Source organism: Atractosteus spatula, chromosome 1, assembly GCF_055471065.1.
Source record: "Atractosteus spatula isolate fAtrSpa1 chromosome 1, fAtrSpa1.hap1, whole genome shotgun sequence".
NCBI lineage: Eukaryota > Metazoa > Chordata > Actinopteri > Semionotiformes > Lepisosteidae > Atractosteus > Atractosteus spatula.
In genome coordinates, this window is record NC_142706.1 from 26,276,751 (window position 1) to 26,289,206 (window position 12,456).

The 12,456-nt window shown below is 37.3% G+C and overlaps 1 protein-coding gene across 3 annotated transcripts in view; it reads right to left on the minus strand.

Moving 5' to 3' along the window:
* Nucleotides 1-12,456, minus strand: part of slc30a9 (solute carrier family 30 member 9) — a 96,874-nt gene that overhangs the window by 57,612 nt on the left and 26,806 nt on the right. For all 3 annotated transcript variants that reach the window (XR_016091100.1, XM_088917263.1, XM_088917347.1), the window contains 6 exons: nt 11,310-11,368; nt 11,123-11,190; nt 10,286-10,388; nt 9,228-9,283; nt 4,566-4,701; nt 1,498-1,537 (listed from right to left, as the gene is read on the minus strand). Coding sequence is in view for 2 of the 3 variants with exons in the window: in XM_088917263.1 (XP_088773389.1) it covers nt 1,498-1,537; nt 4,566-4,701; nt 9,228-9,283; nt 10,286-10,388; nt 11,123-11,190; nt 11,310-11,368 (462 nt within the window). In the remaining variant the exon portion in view is untranslated. The remainder of the gene's footprint in view (nt 1-1,497; nt 1,538-4,565; nt 4,702-9,227; nt 9,284-10,285; nt 10,389-11,122; nt 11,191-11,309; nt 11,369-12,456) is intronic.

Genomic DNA, 12,456 nt, shown 5'->3' on the forward strand with positions numbered 1-12,456 from the left:
TGCATAAATTTTGTATGCTCTCCCTGTGCTTGTGTGGTTTTCCTTAGGGTGCTCTGGTTTCCTCCCAAACTCCAAAGACATATTGGAGGTTTAAGTGGCTTGTGAGAACATTGGCCACATGTGAGTGTGTGAGCGTGTTTTTCTGTGATGCCCTGTGATGGACAGATATTCTGTCCAGTGTGTATCCTGCCTTTGCTTGCTAGGTTAGGCACCGGCTCTCCTGCGACCCTGAATTGGATGAAGTGATTAAAAATGGGTGGATGGAAGTTTGGAATTAATTGTCCTAGTTTTTCAGCAGGATATGTTTGTGCAAAATACTTTTACAGCGTTATCCAATATATTGTATGTGCAAACATTAGAGTAGAAAATTTAAAATGAAAGCAGTGTTTGTTATTGAAAGAAACCTTCAAAAATACCATACAATTAATGCAAGTGTTCCGAAGAAAAGGATTTTGAGCTTTTTGAATATGGTTGAATACCTCGGTCAGGCCAGGACCAAAATGACACAGGACCCAGGCTGGTTTTAAAATTAAATGTTTTTTTCTATCTCAGTTTATGCGCAAATGTATGATAACTTCTTAATCATCAAATGTATGATTAGCAAATGTATAATCTTCAATGCCAGATGCTTACTATACTTATTAAATTACTACATTATTATTACTATTCAATTATTATTACTATTGATATCATTACTATTAAATTACTATAAAAGCATCCTATTTATGTCTGAAAGTTAATGTTTGCTCTGTAAAATGATACCAATTTTGGAGTAAATTAGTTATATATAGGTTTTTAAAAATTAGCATTACAGGATGCTTACTGACAACAAAGAACTGGCATTCAAGGTATTATCTTAGTTTATACAAGAATCCCAGGTTTATACACATTCACTGTGTTGACACTAGAATTTGAAATGTTAAGTTTGCAGTGAATTTGTCAAACACTTTTTAAGCAGGTGCAGTTTATACCTTGAGCCTTATTTTGCAAGATAGTTTAAAGATATATTGTGGGTGCTAAACTTATCAGCAACTTGTCAGGTGCAAACTTTAAAAAGCTTTTGATGAAAGAAATGGAAGAAGACGACTTTGAAAAGAAGAAGAAAAAAAAGTGGTCAGGTCATTGCTTGGAAGCTTAAAAATTCCTGCAATCACTTTTGGCTTCCTTTGCTCAGTAAGCTCACCCCAAAAGTATTACCCAAGCTATCGTCTTTCTTTTGCTGTTACATTGATATTTTTCTTATATGGAAATTATTTAATATCCACAAAATAAGCAAAAGGAGAGGGTCGTTTCTCTTTATGGTCTCCATTTTTTATTCTCCCGCTGGATGTATCCGGCCAATGTAAGTCTACTCACAGCGTGAACTGACCTCAACACTTAACCCTACCATTCAGTGATTGTAATGAAAAGTTAGAATAATGAGACAAATTTAACAACACTTCCATCTGAGACACTGTGACAACAACAACACCACAAGGACAATGTGATTTTACATACCTCCCTCAGAAACCAGAGACCCTGCCAGAATGCAGTATGCCTGAAAAAAAACAAACAGATAAGTCTCAGACAAAGGCTGAAAAATACAGTTTATTCTCCATCACCTAAAATTACAAGATAATATTTCCTGGTGTTGCTTAATTTTATTATAATCGGTGTTCTACTGAGCTGAATGTGCAAACCCATGCCTGATGGTTGAGACTGTTGACACTTACAAAATGCCTAGGGACCATTAAACACCTTCAGAGCATTTGGACACAAGTTGGAAATATAACAGGAAACAAGCAGGATGCCTCCATGTAGTACTTGTGGCCTGTAGACTGTAGGATACCTCCATATCTCTAGCTCATGCAACGCCACAGACCAACAGGAAGAAAATTTTTGATCATTAATGTTTGATCCCAAGACCACTATGGCTTTATGATTACAGCCATTCAAGTACATAGTTTGGTCAACCGCTAATTAACAAGAAATAAAGTAATAAAAAGGTAATTTGAATTACATTGGTTTATTGGCTTAATCCACCCATTTGAGGGAATGACAATCTGCCTGTAAGGACAAAGCAATTGACATCCCCCATTTGTAAATGGGACAACCCAAGGTGGTAATGGTGCGGCAGCAGGGATATCTAAATGATAATGCGTAAAGAGACCTAGAATTCTGATACTTAAGTGAAAAGATGTTCAGCAGATGTTTGGAGACTGACCTATTCCGAAGCTTCCACTTAATTTCATTTCAGTAGCTTTGTTAACCCTTAATTAAGACGGAATAAAGAGGTAATTTGAAAAAGACTGTCTTATTGGCAGGTAGGTTCCTGTAACATCCATGTACAATTATTTAGTTGAAGACATTAGAATAATCTGGTTTTAGATTCTTCTGATCCAATCTGAAACCCAGTGTCCAATGCGAGTCCTTGATGAATCTCAGAGGTAAGGCAGGAACCAGAGGTGAGTAACTATTTAAGTCAACATTAATTGTCAAGCTAGAATCCTCTTAATCATACCAGTGAAGTGGGGGGAGCTTAGGAGTTGACCTTCTCCTGAATTTAAAATTTAATTAATTTAATTTAAAGTTCAAAATTTCAACTGTTCATGCTCATCACTCAACTGTACAACAAAATAAAGTATAACATTAGCAGGAAGAGAACCTATCTTTGTGTGGATGGCAGCCATTCAAAACGAGCGGGGTACGGTCGCAGTTTGAAATTATCATTGTTATTAATATCTGTTTATCTGTACCATTTGTCGGGACAGACAACTTACTGTTAACTCTACTTCAGACCTGCACACCTCCACACCTGCATGTCAAGGTCATGTTTGTGTGAATAAGTCAAATAAGTCAAATTAAAAATAAAACGTGTTTACAAAGAAAGTGGAATACAGTAATCAGCTGGGGACTTGAACCCAGGCCTCCGACATCACTGCCAGCTGTGTCAGCTAGCTGAGCTAAAGGGAGATCTCTCCTCAGCCCTGAGGCTGAGGTCCCTGCTAGCTATTCAGAGGGAAAGGTGGTGATGTCACTGTGCTGGCAAGCCGGCTCTTTAGATACTTTTCTTTAGATACACAATTCCATATTATATTCCTTATTAATGAAATTCTAAAAGTATGCTTTTGTTTACTCCGATAACAAGCGTATTTGCAGAAAACATTAAAACATTATGACTTTTCACAAAAAATATAAACTTAATATGGTCAGAAGGAGCACATAAAAACGTTTCCAAAATAAAAGTAAAAAAAAAAGTAAAACTTTGATGTTTAAAATTTAAAAATGATTTTCTTTAAAATACCAATACCAGCCATATACAGTTTACATAATATGTTTATGTTCCTAAATTAATATCGTTTATGATCATCAGACGCATTATGCTCCTCTTCTTTTTATGCTCAGCTACTAAAATGTCGCTTTATTTGTAAAATTCCATGTAAATATTTAATACTAAGCGGATTAAAACATGCACAGTAAAGAGATTAAATTATTAAATCTTTTCACTAACGACCAATGCACCACGAGTGCCCCTAGCGTTCATTTTGGCCAGCCAATCAAGTACCGCAGTATAACGCAGTGACTTGTGGGTAGATGCGTGCGGTATGGGTTTGTACCGCGCATTTTGAATGGCTGCATCTGTAGTTTTTTTACGCAAACTACTTTAAGGAAATAAAGAATGTTATTTATAAGCCATTAACAAAACACTTAAGCAATCACTCAAGATATAATTATTTGATTTAAGTTCTAATAATAATAATATTGTATGTGTATGGAATGGTAGGCATGTATTTTTAAAGTAGGTTTTCAAGATTTGAATGAATGCTCAACATTTATTCAAATTCATGGTGTGATTAAATTATTACGTGTCTTTGGACCACTAATTCATATCATTGATCTAGTACCTAGTATAATTATAACAAATCAAGTGTGCAGATTTTATATGGAGGTAGATTGGAATCACTGAGCTTGAACATATGGCAAACAATGTTAGGATATAAAGTTAAAGTTAATGCACAAAGAAGTGTTTATTACGAAATGTTAAAAATGTACAATACAATTAAGAATAATGTATACAGCAATGGTCACCATGTATTTTTTTAATGTGGTGACCATTTTGTCATATAAATGTTATATATAACATATTACTGTTTAGGAATTAGTCCAAAGCAGTGACCATATCTATTCCAATGCTATAGACAACTGACAGGCTAAAATAACTGAATCTTCTTACTTTCCAAACTATAGGGAAGTGCATTTAAAACAAAAACCGGAGGCTCTTTTTTTTACACAAAGAGTTGTAGTGGTCTGGAACCTAACCATAATCTCAAAGCCAAAACCCATGGTTATCTGAAGAAACTCTCATTATCTATTAACTGCTAGTGACAAAATAAGTTAGATGGTCCAAATGACCTCTTGGTATTTGTAACCTCTGTTGATGGTCTACCGTCACATATTCCAGGTGGATACTGCACATTGGTGGTAGAAGGGAGTCCCCATTACCTGTAAAAGGGCTTTAAGCGGAGTACCTAGAAAAGTGCTATTTAAGAGTAAGGAATTATTATTATTATTGATGGCATTCCTACCCAAAGCAGAGACTCAATTGGCTGAGGGTGAAGCAAACCAATGACGCCATGGTACCACGACAGTCCAGCTCCCATCATGAAGATGCCAACACCACTGATGAGTGAAGCTATGTAGCGCATGTTGGAAAATCCATATCTATATTAAAGAAATAGTTTAGCAAAACAGAGATTGAGTACATTCAAATAGCAATGCTTACTGACAACAAGCAACAGCAGATTTCATACTACTAAATAAAAAACTATCGATATATATATATAATGTTGGTGGTTAGCATTGCTGCCTCGCAGTATTGGGGCTCTGGTTTCAATTTCAGGACTGGGGTGCTATTTGTTTGGAGTTTGTAAGTTCTAACAGTGGTCACATGGGTTTCCTCTGGGTGCTCTGGTCTTCTCCCACAGTCCAAAAACATACTGGTAGGTTAACAGGCTATTGTGAAAACTGGCCTTGGTGTGAGTAGTGTGCATGTTTGTGTTTGTGCCCTGCAATGGACTTGCATCCCATACAGGGTGTACCCCACCTTGCACTCATTGCTTGCTAGGACAGACTCCAGCTCCCCTGCAACCCTGAATTGGATGAAACGTTTAGAAAATGGATAGACATACTGTGCCATGAAAAAGTATTTGCCCTATAGATCCCAAATAGATTTCCTCTATTATAGCAGGTTTTTGACACTGAATATTTTCAGGTCTTCAACCAAAATCTAATATTAGATAAAGGGAACCCGAGTGAACAAATAACACATTTTTGTTACTTAATTTATTTATTTAATGAAAGTTATCCAACACTAACTGGCACTGTGTGAAAAAGTAATTGCCCCCTAGTTAAATCTATCCAATTAAAGGGATAAGTAGGGTCAGCTGACTGAACACAGCCAGGCTTGATTACAACCTAACTTATTTTGACCCTTACCATCAGAGTTAAGTTGCCAGCACAAAGATTCAAGAAGCACATTATGCCACAATCAAAGAAACTTCCTGAAGAGATCAGAAAAAAAGTTGTTGATATCTATCAGTCTGGAAAGGGTTACAAAGCCATTTCTAAGGCTCTGGGACTCTACGGAACCACAGTGAGAGCCATAATCTCCAAATGGAGAACACTTGGAACAGTAGTAAATCTTCCCAGGAGTGGCCATCCTGCCAAACGTTTCTCCAAGGGCGCAGCATAAAATCATCCAGGAAATCGGAAAGGATCCTAACAAAACATCCAAAGAACTGCAGGCTTCTCTTGCCTCAGCTAACATCAGTGTTCATGACTCCACAATCAGAAAGAGACGGGGCAAAAATGTTCTTCATGGGAGAGTAGCAAGGTGGAAACCACTGTTAACCAAGAAGAACATAAATGCCCGTCTCTCATTTGCCAAGAAGCACCTGGATGATCCCCAAGCCTTTTGGGAGAATGTTCTATGGACAGATGAGTCAGAAGTGGAACTTTATGGACGACATGGGTCCCATTATGTCTGGCATAAAGCAAACACAGCATTATACAGTAAGAACATCAGACCAACAGTCAAACATGGTGGTGGTAGTGTGATGGTGTGGGGATGCTTTGCTGCCTCAGGACCTGGATCGACTTGCCATAACTGAGGGAACCATGAATTCTGTTCTGTATCAGAACATTCTTAAGGAGAATGTCCAGTCATCTGTCCATGAGCTAAAGCTGAAGCGTAGTTGGGTCATGCAGCAAGACAATGATCCAAAACACAAAAGAAATTTCACATCAGAATGGCTGAAAACAAGCTAAATTAATGTTTTGGAGTGGCCTAGTCAAAGTCCAGACTTAGATGCTGTGGCAGGACCAGAAACGAGCAGTTCATGCTCGAAAACCTACCGATGTTTCTGAATTAAAGCAGTTCTGCGAGGAAGAGTGGGCTAAAATTACTCCACAGCGATGTGAAAGACTGATATTGAATTATAGGAAGCATTTGGTTGCAGTCATGGCAGCTAAAGGTAGCACAACCAGTAAGTTATTAAGGGGGCAATTACTTTTTCACACAGGGGATATGGGTGTTGGATAACTTTGTTTATTAAATTAATGAAATAATCACAATAAAAAAGTGTTATTTGTTCACTCAGGTTCCCTTGATCTAATATTAGATTTTGTTTAAAGATCTGAAAACATCCAGTGAGACACATATGAAATAATAGAGGAAATCAGGAAAGGGGCAAATACTTCTTCACGGCACTGTATATTGCCCTCCAAGGGTTCTGTTACAGCTTTTGTGATACGGAAGTGTCTTTAAGAGTCTAGTGTAGTGGCAATGCTCATTAATAAGACAGAATAAAGTGTTGCTGTGCTTTCTTAAATGAGTAGTTCAGGTGGGTAGCTGCGTCAGCATGCGTGGGCTGCAAAGGAACAAGTAATAGGTTTATTCCATGCTGAAAAAAAGGGAGAAAGAAAACACAATGTTTCGGCCGTGAAGCCTCCTTCAGGTGTGAGAAAGACAAGGCAGTATGCAAAGGTAATGAAGCGGGAGAACAAAAGCTGGGAGAGAGGAGGAACCAGGGCGGGAGCAGGGGACAGTAGGGGACTCATACTTCCTGATGTATGAGTTCGGAAAACCGTCACTGTGAAGACAGACGGAGAGATTAGAGTGGTCATGGCCATCAGAGGTGAAATGAGAAACAATGGGTTTGGAGAGATCTTTAATCTTCACAGCCCTAACATGTTCTAACATGTTTTCCTAAATGAGGCCCCATCTCTCTTCCTCATCTCCGTGGTGGTAGCCACAGAGAAGCATTCATGCTGGAATGCTTCTTTACTGATAAGGAGCAGCTCCCAAATGGGGATGCGCCCAGCCATGCCTGGCTATCATGATCAATGGCCATTCCTGGGGCATATCTGTCCATGGAATTCCTGGGAACATCTGGACTGTAGTCCTAGATGTCAGAGGTCATTGTTACCGATCTCTCACCTTGATCAACCAATAAGTACTTTATATGTTTTATTTTGGGGTAATTTATTTTTGAAAACTCATTGAGCTCACCAAACATCTTTTGCTAGATGCTTTGAGTTTTTTTCTTCATTATGTAAATTCCACTTTTTACCCCTAATGAACTCATTTATTTTACTGGATTTTTTTTTTTAGTCACTATCATGAACATATAAACAGAGAAGATGTTTCTGTAAAATTCAGAATTCACTCTGCTGCCGCAATTAATTTGCCGCATCAATAAGGGAGAGTGAGCCAGTTTTAGAGGCAACCATGTACTGTATATCCAGGTGATGAGGTGGTGTGACAGGAGTCAGGAGTAGCATCCTCATACTAGTTAATTCCCTACCACCAGCTGCAAGAGTCTTGTCCTGTGCCATCCTGTAAATACCTCTGGAAAACCTCTGGTGATAGTTTCTAATTTTTCAGATAAAATAGCAAACCTGAGCTTATGGGGTTTTGGAATGTCAGTAGTTTTATGTTTAGAGATGTCAGTGTTTCGCTGGTTAAGGTTTAAGTGTTCATATTTGTTTTGAAGGTGTAAAAAGTGTTTATGGGAGGTGTGAGGGATTAGATATGAGTGCTGAACTCTGTTAATTAAAATGTTAATCCGTTAGGTTGTTATGTTGTGTTATGTTGCTATGTTATGTTGTTAAAATGTGTTATAGTGTTTGTAAGTTTTTAAATATAAGAATGTAAGATATATGAATCAGTTAGTTTCCCACTCTTGTCCTGTGCCATAGCTTCCCACAGTATTTTCTCATATTTAGAAAATAAACCTTTAAGTAAGGTATCCTATATGAGTTCATTTTCAGCACATGCCTGAAAATTAACTCACTGGTGAAACACCAGCAATGGACGGGACCCACAGGACAGCCAGGCAGTTTAAGAACTCATGACACAGATGTAGTCAAGGAGTCACCTAGTGACTCTAGCTAATGCCTATAGCTATAATTCCCATAGCTAATGCAGCATCTCTGAGCTGTCATAGCCAGTTTCTTTACCCGCTCCTGACAACTGATGATTACCCATGTGCCTGGGCAGGCAACATTTAGTAGCAGCTACTGCCTGCTGCTGTGAAGAATTAGGGCATGGCTACACATGTAATATATGGCCTCACCATGCTTCACAGATGAGGTGGTGTTCTTTGGAGCTTTGATTGCATAGTGCTCTGTTGATTAAATCTAGGGACTTTATTTTCTGTCCTACAGGACAACACCACTTCATGCTACTTTTGTAATGGTAATTTGTGCCTCTGGAACCGGCTCAGTTGTGTTGATATCAATTCTGAACAATTCAGAAAACATTCTCATAAATATTTTGAGTTACTTTATAATTAAAATTTTAAATTTCTGTGACTTTTGAGTCTTATTACCCATATCCAACTTAACTGTAGCACTTTACACTTTAATTACTCTTATATTAGTTAATCTATAGCTGTTGCATTAGGCCATTAAATCTGTTCAGTATCCATAGGTTTCACAGGTTTTCCCATTTCCAGGGTGAATGGGAATTCTGACATGAATTTTACAAACTATATAAAGTAAGAAGATGCTGTAATAAGCTTAGAACAAGTTCTACTGTTTAGAACTGAAATAAAATAGTCCAGTCTTCTACCTCATTAGGATTACTTTGATACAACTGAAAGTGTTCATCGTTAGACTCACGGAATAGTATACAGTATTTTAAAGATGCATAACAGAAACTTTAATCAAGTTTCTGTGCTACTTACGGATGGACAGCATCAGGGTTCTTGACAGACTGACTAATGCCCAAAGCAAGTAGAGCCTGTATGAATAAAAAGCTGAAATCAGTAAGGAAACAAATTTAATTTGACATTCATAATGGTTTAAAAATATGTAATTTTATAATCAACAATATACTAATTTATCTACTTTTTATACTAAAAACTATACTGAAATGTTAAAAAAAATATGAATGACTTGACAGTGTGTTACACATGTTATACCACTGGTTATTTCAAGGTTTGACCCTTGAAGTGTTATCAAAATCACACTATTATATGCCTTTTCCCATCTAACGCAGAATATCTACAATAAATATATTGATGCATTAAATTATTTTTAAACACATGGGTTGAGCTCAGATTAGAACTGAGAACTGAAATTCTGTTTGAATGGTTTAGGATCTAAAGGAAGTCTGTCATTCTTTACACTCATTTTAAGACCGCCCCTGGGGAGGTTACAACCCAAGGTTACTGGAGAAATGAGCAGTTCTGCCCTAAGGTTCTTTCATCTCCCCTCTGGAACCAAAAGTGGCTTCTAGCTCTGGAGTCAGCCATTCTAATTCACATTTCATGGCCACTCTCCAAAAATGTAACGTTTAGGCACTTTATTTAAAATGTGTGTATTTTGAATAATAACTGGGAGGAAAAGGGAAACAATGGCTATTTTCTAATAAATCCTAATATTGGGTTCATGAAAATGTGACAAGGAATAAAGAAGTTCACAGGTGAAGAACTACAGAGTCTGTACACAGCAACTACTCTGTTTCTTTTCTGATCACAGTTAAGGTCCCATTTTATTGAGTAAATGGAAAACCTACAAGCTAAGAGAAAACCCAGAATTAGGATTTTCAGAATACATATTTTTTTTTAGTTGTCAAAGGTATGACTCACTTTATTTTCTTTAGTTTGACTCTGCTCCAGTACTTAAGGAATGAAAAACATCAGTGTCTCCACATTTTCGTTGGTATTGTGGTACTGTACGTGAATTAACAATGTGACAAGTTAACTAGCATGTTAAGTAGACTACATATCTGTTTACCTACCTGGTTGCAGGTGTCTGCCAGAGAGTGAATGGCCTCTGAAAACATGCTAGCTGATCCAGTGTAAACCCAGGCAAGGAGTTTAAAGAAAAAATTCAGTCCATTGCTGAAATAAAAAAATAAAAGTCTATGAGAAAAAAAGACTTTCAGTACTTAATGAAAAATTACTTAATACTCATTAATTTGCAAAGCAGTTTGAAAAATTCGTAATATTGAGCATATTTTTGTCAGGAGACGTAAACCTCAACAGAAGATAATGATTACACTTTAAATCAGATCATACCCTGATAATGAACACCAATTTAGGCCATATAATAAACATGTTTCAAAAGAATTACTTAAAATTACAAATTAAGTCTTATTTATACTACAAACTGAATTTATACTGCAATAAGCAAAATGTAAGAAAATGTTAATCATCTGGGGCCAGAAAAGAGAAAGGAAGATGATCATTTAGGTCAATTAAATAAGCATCCTATACGAAATGCTTCATAGTGCAAAAGAGTTGCACTGACAGAAAACCCAATGAATCAGAGTGGCATGATGTTAAAGCCATCTTGGAATTACAATATTTTACATGTGACTATATAAACATGAAAACCTAATATACATAATCTAATATATTGATACTGTCAGGGATATGAAATGTAAATTTGCTTCAACTTCTAAAGAGGAGTTACACCAATATACGTTTAAATTCTACACCTACAGCATAAAGCCAGAGTGAAAAAATTAAGTAAAAAATAAGGAAAGGACGAGGTTACCATAATGATATTCAAACAATGAATTACTTTTTTACCACTATAGGCTAAAGAAAGCTTTTTATGTTCCAGAACTTACATGCAAATTGCCACCATCACCACCTTTCCTGGTCCTTGCAAAAATGTGGCCCGCTTGCCTGAGCGTGGCTTCATACCACACAGGGTTGGGAAAGGGACACAAAGAGCGTCAGAGAGATTAAACAATGAAAAAGATATTTAATGATATTCTAGCAAACTAAGGAGAGTAAATCAAGCCCAGGCCTCACCTTAGTGTTGCCGAAAAAATCTTTATATTCTTCCAACAACTTCTGATTTCGGAACAAATCTGCAAAAATGCAAAAAGAATGTATATGTCGCCATTCCTGTGTAACTATGAGGGTTATCATGGCAAGCTGTGTTTATTAAAACAGAACAGAAGAAGCTAGGAAGAGTATAATAAATAAAAATAATTGGAGTTTTTGAAATATTTGTTTTATAAACAGTCTAGGGACAAGGAATATGGCTAAAGAGGCCCCTCTTATAAGAACAATTGTAAATCTGTAAAGCTGAACAGTGTAATGACGTATAGTGTAGATGGGCTCCAGACAGACATGATCTTAAAGTGACAGGGCATGGTCAATCGCCCAAAGGAAGATTTACCAAACCTGATAGCATCTCAGCCAATCACCAACTCTGTGGCTAAGGATCTGCGCCTGTGGCTGGAAGGTTGCCGGTTCAAATCCCACGGTAGGCAGAGGAATCCTACTCCATTGGGCCCCTGAGCAAGGCCCTTAACTCCAGGAGCACCATATAAATGACTGACCCTGCGCTCTGACCCCAAGCTTCTCTCTCCCTGTCTGTTTGCCTGTGTGTCTCATGGAGAGCAAGCTGGGGTATGCAAAAAGACCAAATTCCTAATGCAAGAAATTGTATATGGCTAAAAAAGTGATCTTATCTTATAAAAACTGTAACCCAGCTCTTTTTCGCTCGTTAACCACTGGCTTCCAATTTCTCTATCTGTAAGCAGTCCAAGTCAGTACTTGGACTGATTTGTTTCACAGATATATTTTCCAAGATGCCTGCCCAAGAAAGTGAGTCAGTGTTATTTTCACCTGATCAACAAAATTACAGTTGGATTCTTTCTTTTTGTCAATATACAGAATAACCAAGCATATTCTAATCAAATCTATAGCCAGGACGAACTGAATTGCCCAGTTCAGTCAGACCCTAAGATGTTCGTACAACAGTTTTCAAGTCGTATTATTTCACTTAGTTTTAAGTATTATTAAAGACTGGTAAAACTCTTTGTGTACCTTAACCAAGCAGCCTGGTTACTCTCTAGGTAATAGCATAGGAATGTAGCAAAAGAGGCACCACTTTGTGATCTCAGCCACAGAATGACTTAGTAGTCTTTGTGTGTGGGAAAGTAAGAGA